This window comes from Falco punctatus (genome assembly GCF_963210335.1).
Source record: "Falco punctatus genome assembly, chromosome: 1".
NCBI classification, from domain to species: Eukaryota; Metazoa; Chordata; class Aves; order Falconiformes; family Falconidae; genus Falco; species Falco punctatus.
The window spans coordinates 61184456-61199830 of record NC_137580.1 but is presented as its reverse complement, the minus strand read 5'-3'; the positions used below and the strand labels follow the sequence as shown (position 1 = coordinate 61199830).

General features: G+C 35.9%; 1 protein-coding gene across 8 annotated transcripts in view; it reads right to left on the bottom strand.

Moving 5' to 3' along the window:
* The window catches only part of MICU3 (mitochondrial calcium uptake family member 3), a 57867-nt gene that overhangs the window by 36141 nt on the left and 6351 nt on the right, over positions 1-15375 (bottom strand). For all 8 annotated transcript variants that reach the window (XM_080390259.1, XM_080390257.1, XM_080390263.1 and 5 more), the window contains exons 2-4: positions 8467-8620; positions 4465-4496; positions 3546-3624 (exon numbers count right to left, since the gene is read on the bottom strand). In XM_080390259.1, the coding sequence (XP_080246385.1) occupies positions 3546-3624; positions 4465-4496; positions 8467-8620 (265 nt within the window). The remainder of the gene's footprint in view (positions 1-3545; positions 3625-4464; positions 4497-8466; positions 8621-15375) is intronic.

The following is a 15375-nucleotide window of genomic DNA, read 5'->3' as shown; positions in this document are numbered from 1 at the left end:
CTTGTCCTCATGTTACTTATGAAAACAGATCTGGGCTTTTGAGTTGTTTTTATATGCACATTTTCATAACCTTCACCTGAAATTTATATTACAACCCCTACTAAATAAATGTGTAAATTTTGTTAAATATTTTTAAATCCTGTTAGAGACATTTGTGGTGTCTGTTCTTCTACATTCAGAAGATCTGTAAGGAATATATTCTAAGATTGCCAATTTTGGTTAGATGGCAAAAGGCGATCACATTCACAGAAGTGTCAACTGGCACTTCCTTTTCTCTTCAGAAGTGATCTTGGCAAAGTTTAAATTAGAACTGAAGTCAATATCCAAATAATATATCTGGTACGATAAGCTGCACTTCTGCTTTTCTAGCCCTGGGGTGAATAGGCAACCTTGCAGAACGCCCACAGTACCAATGGAAAGAAGCAGCTTACAGTTCAGTAAGAACGAAAAACAGTGACTTGCCGCTCTTCCAAAAGCCCTTAGCTCTAATGATCTTTGAGGCTGAACTAGCAAAACTGGTTCCTGATTTCTAGCAAGTTGATTTTGTCTGTCCTCCAAAACCTAAAGTGTTAAGTCTGTCCACAATATTAGACTATTTCAAGAGAGTAAAGAAAAAGTATTTAGATGCCTGAGAGTAAAGATGTCTATCAGCTGGGATTTTCAAAAGTTGCTGGCTGTCTCCTTGATTTCAGTCCAAGTCAGGTGCAAAAGTTTTTAGAAAAACAGCTCATCTTTGGATATTTAAATATCTTTTAAAACCTGACTTAACTGAATATGTGACAAACTATGTAAACAGTAATCTGATTTTTTTTTTTCACTGAAAAACCTGCAAACTCAAAACATCATTATTCATGTGGATTTTACAATTATTGAACACATTTAACATCAACACTTCCAACACTGCCAAAGCAAGAAACTTTGGCATTTTCAACTAGTATTTACAGCACAAAAAGTTCTAAATTAATTCTATTCTGAAATAATACTCAGGAGGGACTTTCTGTCCTTGTGAACAGCTGAGAGATAAAACTCTCAGCTATATTTCTCTTGGATCTGTCCAAATGCCTCCCCAAACCTTCGATCATACAAATTTCCTTCCTAAAAGCCAACTGTCCCGAAAGAGGAGCACCTTCAAGAGAATCAGGTCTCCTATCATTAAACACAACAGAAAAAAATAACCAGCCACAGAGATCTCCACAGATATCACAGAGACTGGAATATAAAGGCAATACAAAAGAAACAATGTTAACTAAATTGTCTTTGGAACCAAATGACATACTATAAAGAATCACTAAAACCCTCAACCTTTACCAGATGAAACGCTGCCTTCCCAACTTCCATTCCATTCATGGGGGAAAAAGAGGTATTTTTCCATCTTTTGATTCAAGAGCAAATTTAAATCTTCAGAACCTAGATTTTACTACTGCAAGTACATCTAGTTAGGAAGGCTACTAAGAATTTTTAATACCACCTATTCTTTTCCTCAATTTACACATAGCTCTACACTGAAGATTAGCAAAGATTAAATGCAGGCATTTAAGTAACACATGCTCTACGCTTTATCTTCTTGACTTCATACAGCAGCTTGCAGAAATTTTGTTTTCAAAGGCCTGCTTGAATCTGTTTGGACAAGCAGCTATCAAGAAATCAGATACCTCAAAGGTTCTTATTCAGTGATGTAAAATGTTCTTTAATAGCCAGTCAATAAATGTAAATATGTATTTTTGTTTGTTTGATGACACCTTCTTTGTTGTAAAATGGAGGAAGAAAGTGTGGTTGTCAAGTAGTCCATCACTGCTATGAAGACAGCAATATAAAAGGCCTTGAAAAAGGTCTCTCCTTTTGTTTGTACTGGTATATTGTAGCTGCAGACAGTTCTGGTTGATTGCTCTGAGTGTTATGGGAGAGAGGCTCCGAAAAGAGGACTGAATGGAAAGAAAAGCTTACCCCAAGACCAGAAAGAAGAGAGGGAGGTCACCCAAGGGTAAAAAATAAAAATAAAACTTAAGGACAACTGGCATAAATCTATGCGGCTCATCCGATTTAAATAAATCTACAGCAAAATAAATAGACGTAGCCTTTAGCTATTTGCTTCACATTAAAATGTGCATGTTTTAAAGAAAATGAGTCAATTAATAATAAAAAAAAGCTACTAGATTAGAATTAGGGACACCTGAATTCTATTCCCATTCCTTTTACTGGCTTACTGAATGATCTTATCAGCTTTAACATCCATCATGTTTTCTCATATTGCCTATAAAATGGGATAACAGAACTCACTTTCTAGTAAAGCATGCTGAAAATCTACATAAGTGCTAAAGTCTATTACTAATTTTACCAGCTTATTATACCGGTTTTGACTCCTCTTAATTCTATCAACTTCCGTAGAGTTTACTGGCAGAAAACTGGAGTAAGATACTGTTGAATCAAGACTGTACATGTTGCAGACATTTTCTTACAGACTTAATAAGCAACATCCAGGTTATATTTTTAAACCAATAATATATTGATTTAACAGATTCTGAAGCTGAATTTTTATATAATTTATCTTTCAAAAGTCAGCTGTTCTGACTATATATAGAGCAGCCTAGAGCAAAGATATACAAGGAAATAGAGTGCAAAGATGTGCCGGTTTCTGCCCCCATGCGCTGCAGATTTGAGCCCAGGACCCTCCTCTGACAGTAGACGCATACTTACTCCTTTAATAAATTTGAGATGCCTTTGAATTTGATTCATCAATTACATGCACATGTTTGCTTGGAATTTTGTTGCTGGCATGCTTATTTTAAACATTCATAAAATATCTTTATTTTATACCAAATTCTTGTGGCTGCTTTTAAACATATTTAAAATGCTCCATCACAACTTTGCCACTCTGAATATAAGCAAAGGAATATGTGGATTATTTATCATAAATAATATAGCTTTAAAATGTCTACATACAAGCCATCATAGGTGGGTTTTTCTGCGTTTTTTGTTTTTGAACTAATAGAACTTATTAAGGGGGAGGGAAATAAGAAAAAGGAGACCAGGAGTGGCTCTTGGCTCTTCCTTTACCAATAGTGTGAGTTTTACAAGCCTCATCTGCAGAACTTAAAGATATATATATCTAGATATATGTAGCGTTTCTGAAACCATCTCTTTGTGTTGTCAAGAAAATGCTTATTCAGTGATCTAAGATACAATTACTGTCTTTAAAAATAATCGCATCACTGAACGTATTAAAAAAGAGATAGTGTTTTTATTAGAATATTCTATCTATGGGCTATAGAGCTTTCTTCACTACAATAAACTGAACCTGAAACTTTCAAACATCAGTTTAACAAACTCTTAAGATACCAATTCACTTAAAAAGGCTAGCTCTAAGACGGCATGATTAAACACTGCAGAGACTAAAGGGAACTTTTCATGCTGCAAAATGTAAAAAGCAACAGACATTTTTTATCTTTTTGAAGATGTGACTAAGATTAAAGTACAACACCACTTTAGCCACAACAGGTTAATATAAGCAATAATTCAGTTTGGGAAAATAAATTTTTATCCCTCACCTTTCTCATTAAGGTTACGGAAAAGTTTGGATGATCCTTTCCAAACTGGTGGCGTCTCCATAAGGATCTGATTCAGTTCCTAGAATATAAGATTAAAAAAGATAAAAGTATATATTTAAATATTTAATGAAGCAGTTAACAGATTAAATGCTAGCATATCAATATAAAACACAAGGAACGGCATACAAATCTACCAGCTAATTTAACTTCAGTTTGCAACAATGACTTTGGAAGTCCTCAAGCACATATATAAATTTTGTACACGTAATTATTCCAAAAATTGCTCATCTGCATGAATGCTAAGTGTTTGCAGAGTCAGAGAGACACGTGTAACATATTTGTTGCTGAAATTATTCACCACTGCTCATACTCGCTGAAGCCAAGGATAAGTCACCCTGGATTTCAGCAAGGTTTTCATACAAGCTCCAAGCAACTGTTCTTTGAAATCTCTCAGTCTGAACTAAGGCAAACTTCACCCACGAATATGAATGTACTTCACTTAAAATACAGGGATACAGACACAGTTCTTTCGCAGTTGTACAAATGTTAAAAAAAAAAATAAAAAAAAGAGGTAAGAGGCACTTAAACATCACAAAAGGTAGACAGTGGGATAAGTATTCCAGGCAGCTTTAGATACACCTGTAGGCACTAAAGAAACTCAGATACAGGCTGAGGAAGGAACTGACAAAAGCTTGAAAAAGTCAGTAAATCCAACATAACAGGCAAAGCTGGTCAAGTATCTTTGAGATTCTGGATTCAGCTGAGTCTTAAGTGACAAAACGAAAGAAATTGAAGTCTGTCTTTTTTTTTTTTTTTTTTACTAAAGATGAAAAAATTCTCTGATTTCTCCCGTGACTAAGTTTACATCATGAAAGAAAGTTAACTATGGTTACAAGACAGTACAGGAACTATTGCCCACCTGCTTTGAAAGGGATCGCCACTTTTTAGCACCTGCAACCAAAGACAAAGTCATGAATTTAGTTATGTCAGTGTGGTGTCACAAAAATTTGACTGCATCTATACTGTGTTTTCTAGCCAAAGAAGAGGCATTTTCCCAACTTCATCAGGATAATCTTCAACCTGGTTCCAAAAAAATTCTCTTTACGTTATTAAAAAAACAATTAGCTTAATACATACCTAAACTCCTAACTTTAAAGAACCAATTGAGATGTACAGCTTTTAATCCAGCTCAGCTTCAGTGAGAGCAAAGACCTTCTTCCTCCAAAATACACCATTAAAACATTACACAGGAAACAGAGGGCATTCATGTTAACCTGTGGTTCAATATTCTGAAATGATTATTTCATAGCAGTAGCATTACCATGCAGATTGTAGGGAGACCTGGATTCTGACCCTTGCTTGAGGGACTACTAACACCTTTTTAAAGCAAATACAGAAAAAAAATACTTGAAACTACACTGGGTGCTAAGACTCCCTTCAGCCATTCCCAACAACTCAAGATTCATGCTTCCTTTTACAGCCGCTGTCAGGCTCACTTTTTTGTAAGTAGTTTTAACAGAGCAGCTGCAGAGGGCCTCCAGTTCAGAACCGGAACTGCTTGCTAACACTAAAAACTGATGAGCAAGGCTGAGCAGATGCTTTCTTCCTAACGCTTTACATGGCAGACTCCAGGAGCAGAGAAAGATACTCTCGTTCGACAACAGTTGTGCGCAACCATCCAAGAATTCAAAACCTGAGGTTCATTGCCACCCTCACAAGACAAACATTTGTACAGATTCACTATTAAGATAAAGCACTGTGAACATCAGAATTCACAAAGGTACAAAAAGTGGCACGGTATGTGGTCGCATCCCTAACTTTTTGGTTGGTAAAGGCTCCTTTTTATAGAGCAAAACACTCTGTGGTATTAGAAATCCCTTCCTCATTATGAAATCCATGCTCCATTAAATAATTGTCATGATACAGATGCTACTCACTATGCTCTTTCATTAGTTCATGTTAGAAACTCACTGAAATTTTACTTTTACATCTTGGTAAAGGTCAGCACCAAGACTGTCCGCAAATCCCACTCTAAGTATGGCGGAGTTCTATCAAGCAACATCATTACACGAGATAACACATTTTCATATACTTTTCAGTTTAATTTTTTAATGTCAGTTAAAGTATTGTCTCAAAATACTAAATGAACCCCCCGCCCAAACAACCTCATTTACTATACAAATTCATATATGTTTATGCCTATAATAAGAAATTTGGGGAATAAGTATTTCTAACTTTCCAATCAGGTAATTTTCCAGTCTCATCATTACATATAAGTTTTCCTTCTAGACAAGCAATTGAAGATTTATGCGTTTATACATACTTCTTACAGCTCAGTATTAGGCTAAAATTACTGCAGTTAGAGCTAAAGGGAACAACATCTATTTCCTCTTCTCTTAATTTGCTTTATAAATACATAAAAATATATTCAGGTATACTTATCAAGCATGACTGTTAAAAATATTGTACTTCTCCAAATGAAAGCCTGCAACATATGGAAAGCAGCAACAAGTTAATTATAGCATTTATTTTATATTTTTTATAATAACTGCCTGGAGTCAAAAGTTATATTTTATAGAAGAAAATATACTCCTACAGTATTAGTTAGTGTTTAATCAAAAAAAGGAAGTGAACACCCTCTTGACTTTTGTAGGGTTTACAAGATTTCCAAAGTAAATCAATCACAATAGACGCATTCACTCCATCACAAATCTCATTCAGGTCTAGTAGTATTAGCTTTTCTATAAAGCAGACATAAAGAGCTACTATTATTACCCTTCAAAGGGCATTTCTGCTTTTTACAAAACTCAAGACCTTTCTAATCTTCATCCATAAAAAAATACAGGTGTATGTTCTGGAGGTTTTTTTCTGCAAAAAAACAGATGCTCTAGTATGTCAGCCTGGATGGACCCAATTATTTACAACTTGCAACTTATTTACAAAATGATTCAAAAATACAAAATAAGATGTTTAGAATGTATCATTTCATTCAGAAAAATATCTTCCTTAAACTTACTACCTTCAACAGAGCAAACCAGAAAATTAAGACTTGCCTAAACAGGCAAAGCGGTACTTAGACAAAGCTGAAGTACAAAGGTTAAAATTAATATAGTCAGGGATCAGAAGCTGGAAGCGGTAATCTGCAGGTCAGCCACTTCACCTATTACTTCCTACTTGTTCAGCCTTCTGTCCAAATGTCCCAGACAATATGACTTTCAATATAATAACATCATCCACTTCTACTTCAGTTACAGCCTCTTAAAATAGTTATCTGAGTCATGCAATCTCTGATACTGTCTATAAAACTAAAGGACATCCAGGTTAGTTTTGCTTTCAGTCTCAGAGATGAACTGGATGCATGGGAAAGATTTTGAAACAGACAAGGTTTGCTGAACTGAACTCAGAAGTATGCCTCACTATTAAACCCCAGATCACTTCTCCTTCGGCATATGAACAGAATGTCCTTGTGAGCTTAGCGCTTTTTGGTTTGGACTTGTTTTTAAAATTTGAATACTCGCTGTGAGAGAGAAGGAAGCATACATTTCATTAGCACGGAAGTGTCTTAATAGCAAACCACATATACACTGTCCACAAACCAGTCAAACTGTCATAAAATGGAGTTAAAACAAAATGTTTAAGTCATGTCCAGTATGTGGCACGAATGCTTCACGGTGAAACCAAATTCCACAGTAACAAAAAAAGGAAGACCTGGAGATCTAGGCAGAGGAAGTAGCTATAAAGTGCTGATGTGTATTTGTATTAACTTCTGTGATAAGAAATCTGCTTCCTTTCTTTTTAACTGCAGAGCAAAAAGAGAATGAAGATTTGCTTTCTGGTAACAGTTTCAAAGTTTCGCAAGTTTTCACCACCTAAGCTCTATCTTCTGCCTTCACTGTTACAACAAGATTATATCTTTACTCAAAAGTTATAGAAGTTTTGATCACTGATATGCCATGGCTGAATTCTTTCCTCTTGTTTCATTACTGTTAAGAGAACAAAGGGGAAAAATCCAACATCTGCACAGAGCTTTAAGCTCTTCTCTGACTTCTGGCTGCTTTTGACTATTCTCTATACTAGCTTTGTGGGGTAGGCTTTAGGAAGAAAGACCTAAGGTGAGTTATTATACACATCACACCTGAGCAAAGATACTCACTTTCTCCAAAAGTTGTGCACTACTACAAATGCACTGCAAGCCTGAGGGCCAGGAAATCAAACCAGATCAGAAATGGATCACCTTACTATTTAGTCGCTCTTTGATACTTAAAGCAAAAATTTTACAGTAAGAGAACTAAAGTTGATAGTTTATTTTTCATTAATTTAATTAACACATAGTGCTAACTCTGGCAACTTTTAAGTGTAGAAAGTGTATCCCCTGGGGGACTGAAACTCTTACTCAAAGCATGTTATTTAGAAAGCCGTGGTATGGTTATAAAATCTCTGTAGGGCAAAAAAACCCCAACATGATAGCAAATGACAATTTAAGATGGCAAAAACTGCAAAAAAATCTTATCCTAAATTATTTAGAGAACTCATATCTTGCCTGCCAGCTTACACACAAACTATACAGAGGAGGAGGAGGAGGCAAGAGTTTTACAATACTGGCCTGCTTAGAAAGAAACCGTAACTGTAACTGTCGATGCAAATGGTACAAATGAACTCCTTCTCTTTCATGCCTGTTGAGCTGTCTATGACCTCTAAGACAAGAACATTTAAATAATTACTAGTATGCAGATATTTACAATCTAATAACAATCAGGATACTGATTGTATGCACTTGGATACCATTTAAAAAAAAATTCTGGAAGATGTAGTACGTTTTTACCACAATCAGGAACAGAAGGTAGTTATCAAAAGCAAATGGAAAAACAACATACACCACTGTTTTCCCTAGCGATTTTATCAATATAAAACTTCTGCTTACGTTTGGGTTCATCACTTGTGACAGCCTGAATGAAGTCATATGGAGTCATATATAGCTGTCCTTCAAACTCTAAACTGGCAAACCTACGAAACCGTTGCTCCCGAGGAGTTGCATAAAGGTGTAAATCTTCAAAGTCTGATCTGTTTTCTGTAACCTTCAAAGACAGAAGGAAACAATTTTAATGTATGAAAAAAGTTTTGGTTTACAATTGTCACTGCCATTCACCATAAATAAACTGTAAATGTAAAGGTGATAATTTGTGAAGTCAAATGCATCCAAATATTTTTGTGTGGTAAGATTGAAACTACAATCAGGATTTAATTTCATTTTCAGTCTTCTACAGTTTTAGCAATAAATCTTCATGCACTGAAATTGTTGACACTACCTGAGCTCAGGAAAAAAAAAAAAAAGTGGAACTCTAGGCTCTTGAACCACAGAAAAAGGGGCAGCTAACTCAAGGAAGTCCATGTAACTTCAGCAGTCAGGCTTTAAACAACTCTCCTAAAATTATTTCAGTTGTCTGACATTTCCAGAAGAGAATGGAATAACACTTTTCTTAATACTGCTTCTTAGTGTAGAACATAGCTGTTGACAGTAATAGGCAAAACACCTCTATAATATACTCCAGCGTAAATCCTCTATGTATACTGCTATTTCAAGTACGCAATGCAATTAAAGCTACCATACCTGGGGGAACACAAGAAAAGAAGAGCATAATTATCCTTCCAGAGCTACAGAACTACTACATGGCATTAAGTTCACACATCATGAGAGTTTATAGATGTCAGGATAATTCCTGGTATAATTACTATCCACCAGATTTACATGTAAACTCAGTAGTAGAAAACTGTGTTCTAAATTACTACATCTTTGTGTTACACTGTCAAACCTTCTAACAGAAAACATGCTACCACTATCTGAAAACATTTTTTAGCCTTTAATGAGGCAAGCTCCTCTGTGGAATCAGTACCTTGAAGAAAGTGTAAGTATCTTGAATTTTTTTCGGAGATGAAAAAACCAAACCCAAACTGTTTCATAAAAGGAAGATCAATGATATAGCTAACTTCTCCCAGTATGTTAAATTAGGAATGCAGCATCTTATCAATGAAATATCCCAAGCTGCCATGGTCCTCGCTATTCTTGTCATTTCATACAATATCCCTAAAATTCTTCAGGTGTCAAACTAAGAAAATGCATGTTTAACTAATGTTTATGTTTTCTTTTAACAACTAAGAAAACAAAACCGTTTTTTTTTCAGAGAGGCAACTAAACACAGAGTTGTGAGGTGTCTGCAGTTGCTGTCAGCTAAGAGGTAACAGTCCTCAACTACAAATGGAAATTGGTTTTCCAAAACCATTCTAAAAATAGGTTTCAGATTTCAGCAATCAGAAGCAAAGGCACATTTATATTGGGAAGTCAAAATTTTATGGCCTCAGTTGTAACTAGGAGATTAAATTATGCTTGTAAAATAGACACACCAAAACCCAATGTGTCTAGAAGAGGTCAAACGCTTTCTATTTGGAAAAAACAAAAAACCTCGTATGTATAATCACAGTGTAACAGAAGACTCGCAGTTTCTTGATTTTATGCATTTGGTGTTAGTACTTCAATGGTTTAGCTAGGATGCTTTAACCAGCTTTCTAGAAGGAAAGACTGTGTAGTTCTCTTTCTGGATGGTCTCTATAGTCTTTTTGAAATTATTGTTTCTATGAGTCTGTGAGAGAAAATGGTTTATTGCAGTGGAAAAAACTGACATAGAAAATAAGAGTAACAGAAATATTTATACGATCATTTCATTATCAGTAGACCGCTTTATATACAAGCATTCTGCACCTCTACCCGAGAAGCAGCTTTAAACCTAATCTTTGTGTTTTTAATCATTTTCAAATGATTATCAAATTAAATATGGGGAGAAAAAAATAAAATCTAACAGCCAGACCTACAAACTCACCTTAAAATGACAGAAAAAAGCTGAATTCTCTTCTGACATACTCACATGCAAGCCAAAATATTTCTGTCCTATCTCACAATTTAAGTATCGTGGTCCTTCTAATCCTTCAGCAGTCCAGTGGCATTCAAGCTATGCCTTCACGTGAGATTTACACAACTCAATTGTTTTGATAGAGCTTGTAGCTACATAACTGATTATCCCTGTATCTGAAGTTTAATAATCTATCGTATATTTGATACATATGTTATTTTATCACTATTACAAACGTGCTTTTGAATATATGCAGGTTGTAAGCATAAGTAATACAGCAGTATTTCTGCAAAGTCAATTTTCAGAAAATAAACTGCTTCAAGGCCATATTACACATGCAGTATGTATAATTGATAGTAGTCAGTCATAATCAATCATACCTAATCAGGAAAATCTGTGGATAATGTATCACTCCAGAAATATCATTGTAGTTTTGATCACTGTTAGTATTTGCAAAGCATGTTGAGATTCTTTGCTCTCTCAAGAAATTCATAGTATCTGGGGTACTACTGCTTAATGCTTTGCTTGAGACACTTGGAAAAGCATTTGCTAAATTCTCAGACACATATTTCAACATTATCTTAAGTACTCTATGCTACTATAAGCATAAAATATACTGCAAATATGGACTTCTCAATACATGCTTAAACTTAACTCATGTCAGTACTCAGGTCTGCAAAACCTTAATTTCTGCCTCATTTTAGTTTCTCTCTCATTATATAGCAATGCCAGCACTTCACGCTGTGGCTCAAAGTCATTGTAACCTGGTATGAATACAGCCTGCCACCAAAAAGAGCAGTACCTCCCTAACTCTCCATACCCTGCGTGCACTTGCTCTGGCACTTTTCATTTCTCCAAACATCAAACTGGATCAGGGAGCTGGTCTGACTGAGAACTTCTGTTTTGGTGGTTATTTTTTTACCCAGATAAATGCCTGATCTACAAAGAACAGTTATTTGTTTCAAAACCTAGGCCACCTGAAGGTGCAGCTTTGCAGCAGAAAAGAAAATGTCACCTGTTCCAACAGCAAGCTCCATCTACCTCAAGTTAAAGTGAAGGGGAAATGCAAACTTAAGCATAATTTTATTCCAAGAAATAAAAATACCACTTCATTTTGAACTTTGTTGTTTTATTTGAAAGAATCAAAATAAGTTGTTTCTGCTACTGATCCAACACGGTTTCAAACAAATGTACACAGAGCTTAACATGCATTAAATCACTGGTCCATTCACTGAATGTCCAAATAAAAGCAAGGTTTGGCTGCAGAAGACTGCAGGCACACACCTTAGCAAAGTGACAAATAATACCATCTCTGGGAATATTTTTTTTTCCCAAATTCCTGTTCAGAGCTTTTCTTCTTCTATTACTGCTAATCAATTTATGTAACATACAACAACTTTTAAGTATCTTGCATAAAAGCTGCAATTATTAGGAACTAATCAATATGCCGATTAAATGCCAAGCCAGTCTGAAGTATGACATCAATTCACATCTCTTCAGGCATTCATTTAAGAAATTTGTCTCCACACAACGATGAAATGTCTCCTGTTTTCCCCAGCATCAGCAGATCATAATCCAGAGAGGCAAGTATGAGAACCTTAGTGATGCCAATTGCTCTCAAGTGATTTATTTCATATTTATGCCCAGGTTAGGCAATCTTATTGTAGCAGCATCAGTATCAAATCCAATGGACACATAAACAAGACACAGAAAGTAGACGTTGAGTACCTCAGGGAAGGTACTGTTGGTGAAGGAGTGAACAGGATTCAGTAAGATTCCAATTTCTATTTGAAGTTTCAAGAGCTTATCCAGACTAAATCTCTCTGTAATTATCAACAATCTTCAAAAACTTTCATGAAAGTACATCTCTTTGACAAACAAAAGAGGGGAGATTTTTTTATGCTTCTGTTTACTAATCCTCTTGGCAACCCTGCCTACTAATTACTATGATGTTGTAACATGTTATGGTTCTCTGCCTTTTAAAAACTGGACACGGACATTTCCTTCAAGCAGAATGTCACAATTCTCCCAATGACAGTATTATCTTAATTTTAGGTGTAGCAGGTTAGCTCTGGTTTACCTACACATGTACACCAACCTACTTTGTTATTAGAATTTCTAGGGGGAAAAAAAAGAGCCCCACAGCTGAAATCAACAATCTAGCTGGTAGCCAGAACTTCCATCCTTCCAACCTCATGAAGTAAATAAAAAGAGGCAAGACTGAAGCCCATCAGCACTCATGAACAATGCCTTATCTTTTCCCTATTCTCAAAAAAATCTACATGTTAATAGTTCTAATCAAACAGCTCATGGTTATCATCCTTCTGCTCTTCCTCCCTCAAACTCTGGTACCTTGTTGCTATGCCTTTACCTTCCACCCCGTGCCTTCCTGTGTCATACCCTTGTAAAAGGCCTGCAGCAGGAGCACAGCAGCTTTCTGGGGCGCTGCTATGCGCGGTCTTGGCTTTCATCTGCCTTTTGCAAAATGAAGAACAGAGACTCTGTGGCTTGGATAAGCTAAGTTGAAATCAGCTGAAGAGAAAAAATTATCCTGACGTACTTTCTTGCTGTTCCCCAACACAGAAATATATACACACATGCCTAATTCTCACAGAGGAGAGACATTCTCACAGGGGAGACATTTCAAAGCAGTTTCTAAAATTAATTAAATGTATTCAGCATTGACATGCAAACCGTCACCAGGCAAAGGAAACAAGAGGGAAATATTTCCCATAAGAATGTCCATTTTAACATCAGCTTATAAAAAAAGGTAAGTAAAAATTAAATTGAAGACCAAATATTAACTTGGCAGGGTACTTCTCTGAATGCAGAGTATCACTCTTCAGTTCTGCGTGCTTCCTTTGTAAATCTACGCTACGCATATTCCAAATGGCCTAAAATATCTGGAAAAGGCCTCAAAATTTTCAAATTTACTATGCAAATGAAAATATGATGATAATTCTCTCTCACTCACATATTTCAAGGACTTAAGATAATTCCTGTTTTCTAGAAGTACTGTATTTAGAGGGGGCCATCTAAAGCAACAGTAATACCACAAAGTGTCTCATACAGCAGCAGTCCTTTAGATGAAGGTCTTTGTTAAGGACACTCAACATTTTTAGGTCAACTTTGACAGCATTCCTTGCAAAACCTCCTTTAAAGTGATACCCCTCTGTATTTTCTCCCTCTACTCACAGCAAAAACTTGAGTGAAGAAATCCTAGGCTTTTTATTAAGCAAAATTAGCGTCCAAAACCCATTCCCATTTTGGGTTCATCTCTCATGCACTGCATCTTCCAATGGACACAAGTCAAAATGCCCCGTAAACCTTGTGCTCTCACCAAAAGTTTCTCTAAATAGTACCTGAACTTCCTTGAAGCATGGGCTCATCTCCATTTCTGGTCCCATGTTTGTCTTACTGGCTCTCTTACCTCAGAGATATGGTCTGTCTGAATTTTGTATAGCATGGATCAACCTGTATGGCCTCCCAGTGAAATCCATGCAGTAACTCTACGTTGCCACAAGATGGTCTAACACAAGACAGAAGCTCAGAGTGACATCAAAATACTAAAATTTTGCAGTAGTTATGACCCCAAACTATCTGAAAATATCAACGATTGGTAATGATATATCCCAGGTTCAGTGGAACTGCAGAAGATTAAACTTGTCATCATTACCCTTTCTATTAAAAAACACAAAAGAAATGTACTTTGCCAAGTGTTAGTCTCATACTACGTTGTCAGTAATTCAGAAGTTTTATTCTGTGGCAAAAGATCTAGTTTTCCCATGGAGACAAGCTTAAATGCCAGATACAAGATTCTTCACTTGAAAATTAGAAAAACTGATGCCTACAAGCTCCTGAAGCTCTGCAGAAGCAATCTGCAAGTATCCATTATCAACACCCAGAACAATACTCCCAACTCCCAGATTCTGGGAGTATCTACCAATAGTGTAAAATATTTCACAAAACAAATAGGTAAAATATATACATGCTGTGGATGCATGTATGAGGCAAAAAGCTCCAACAATATCACACATAAACCCCACAACTCTGCTGTGTTCCAAGTCAAATCAGTGTTCTCTTGCTTTTTCCAACTTAGATAAAGGTGAGACTATTTTAACTAAAGAAGCCAACATTTACTACTAAAAGTGCCTTTTGCTCGCAGTCAAAAGTATGTTCTGTTACAGTAGTTTAATCTTTAACTAATTTATTTCAAGTGAGTGAGTTTCTTTGAATTTTTGCTTGCAAGGTAATCTGTCTTCCATCAATGAGAATCTGTGCAAATTATTAAAATAAAAAGGTTTTCAAAGCAACACTGTTCCTTACTTCCTTCATTTATATTTGACTTCAGGCTTATTTAATATGCTCCCATGTAGATAAAAGTAGCACAATTTTGTTTTCATGCTGGGTGGCCAAAAGGTTAAACGTCAAGTTCCCAGTGTGGGAAAATCCCAAAGTAGACAAAACTGTTTTGATGCTTACTGAAGTTGTATTTCTAGCAGACTACTTAGATGTAGTACAGCCAACAATTCTGTTAGTTGATCCTGCTTCACTAAGATAAGGATACTATTATAGTAAAATATTTACAAGCATAGGAAGCTGGAATGTGTTTAAAATGCTGTAAAAAGGGTCCTGTTCAATTCTGTTACAGGAAATCCTTGGGGTAACAACGTTTATCTGTAAGCACAGCTTTTCCAGAAATTTTCCAGAATAAGTATAATGCTAAAATATTCTCCAACAGTCGTTCTTACATTAGTTTCATGCAGAAGTTACTTAACTTCTAGCAGTTCTTCAAGAAGCGTATATCCTGCTATACATATCCATATGCTTCACCGCACGCAAGACTGAAACACACTAGTAGCTGGACCTGTCTGTCCCAAACATGTATCATCCTTTTTTAACATCTTGAGGAACACAGAACTAATGCC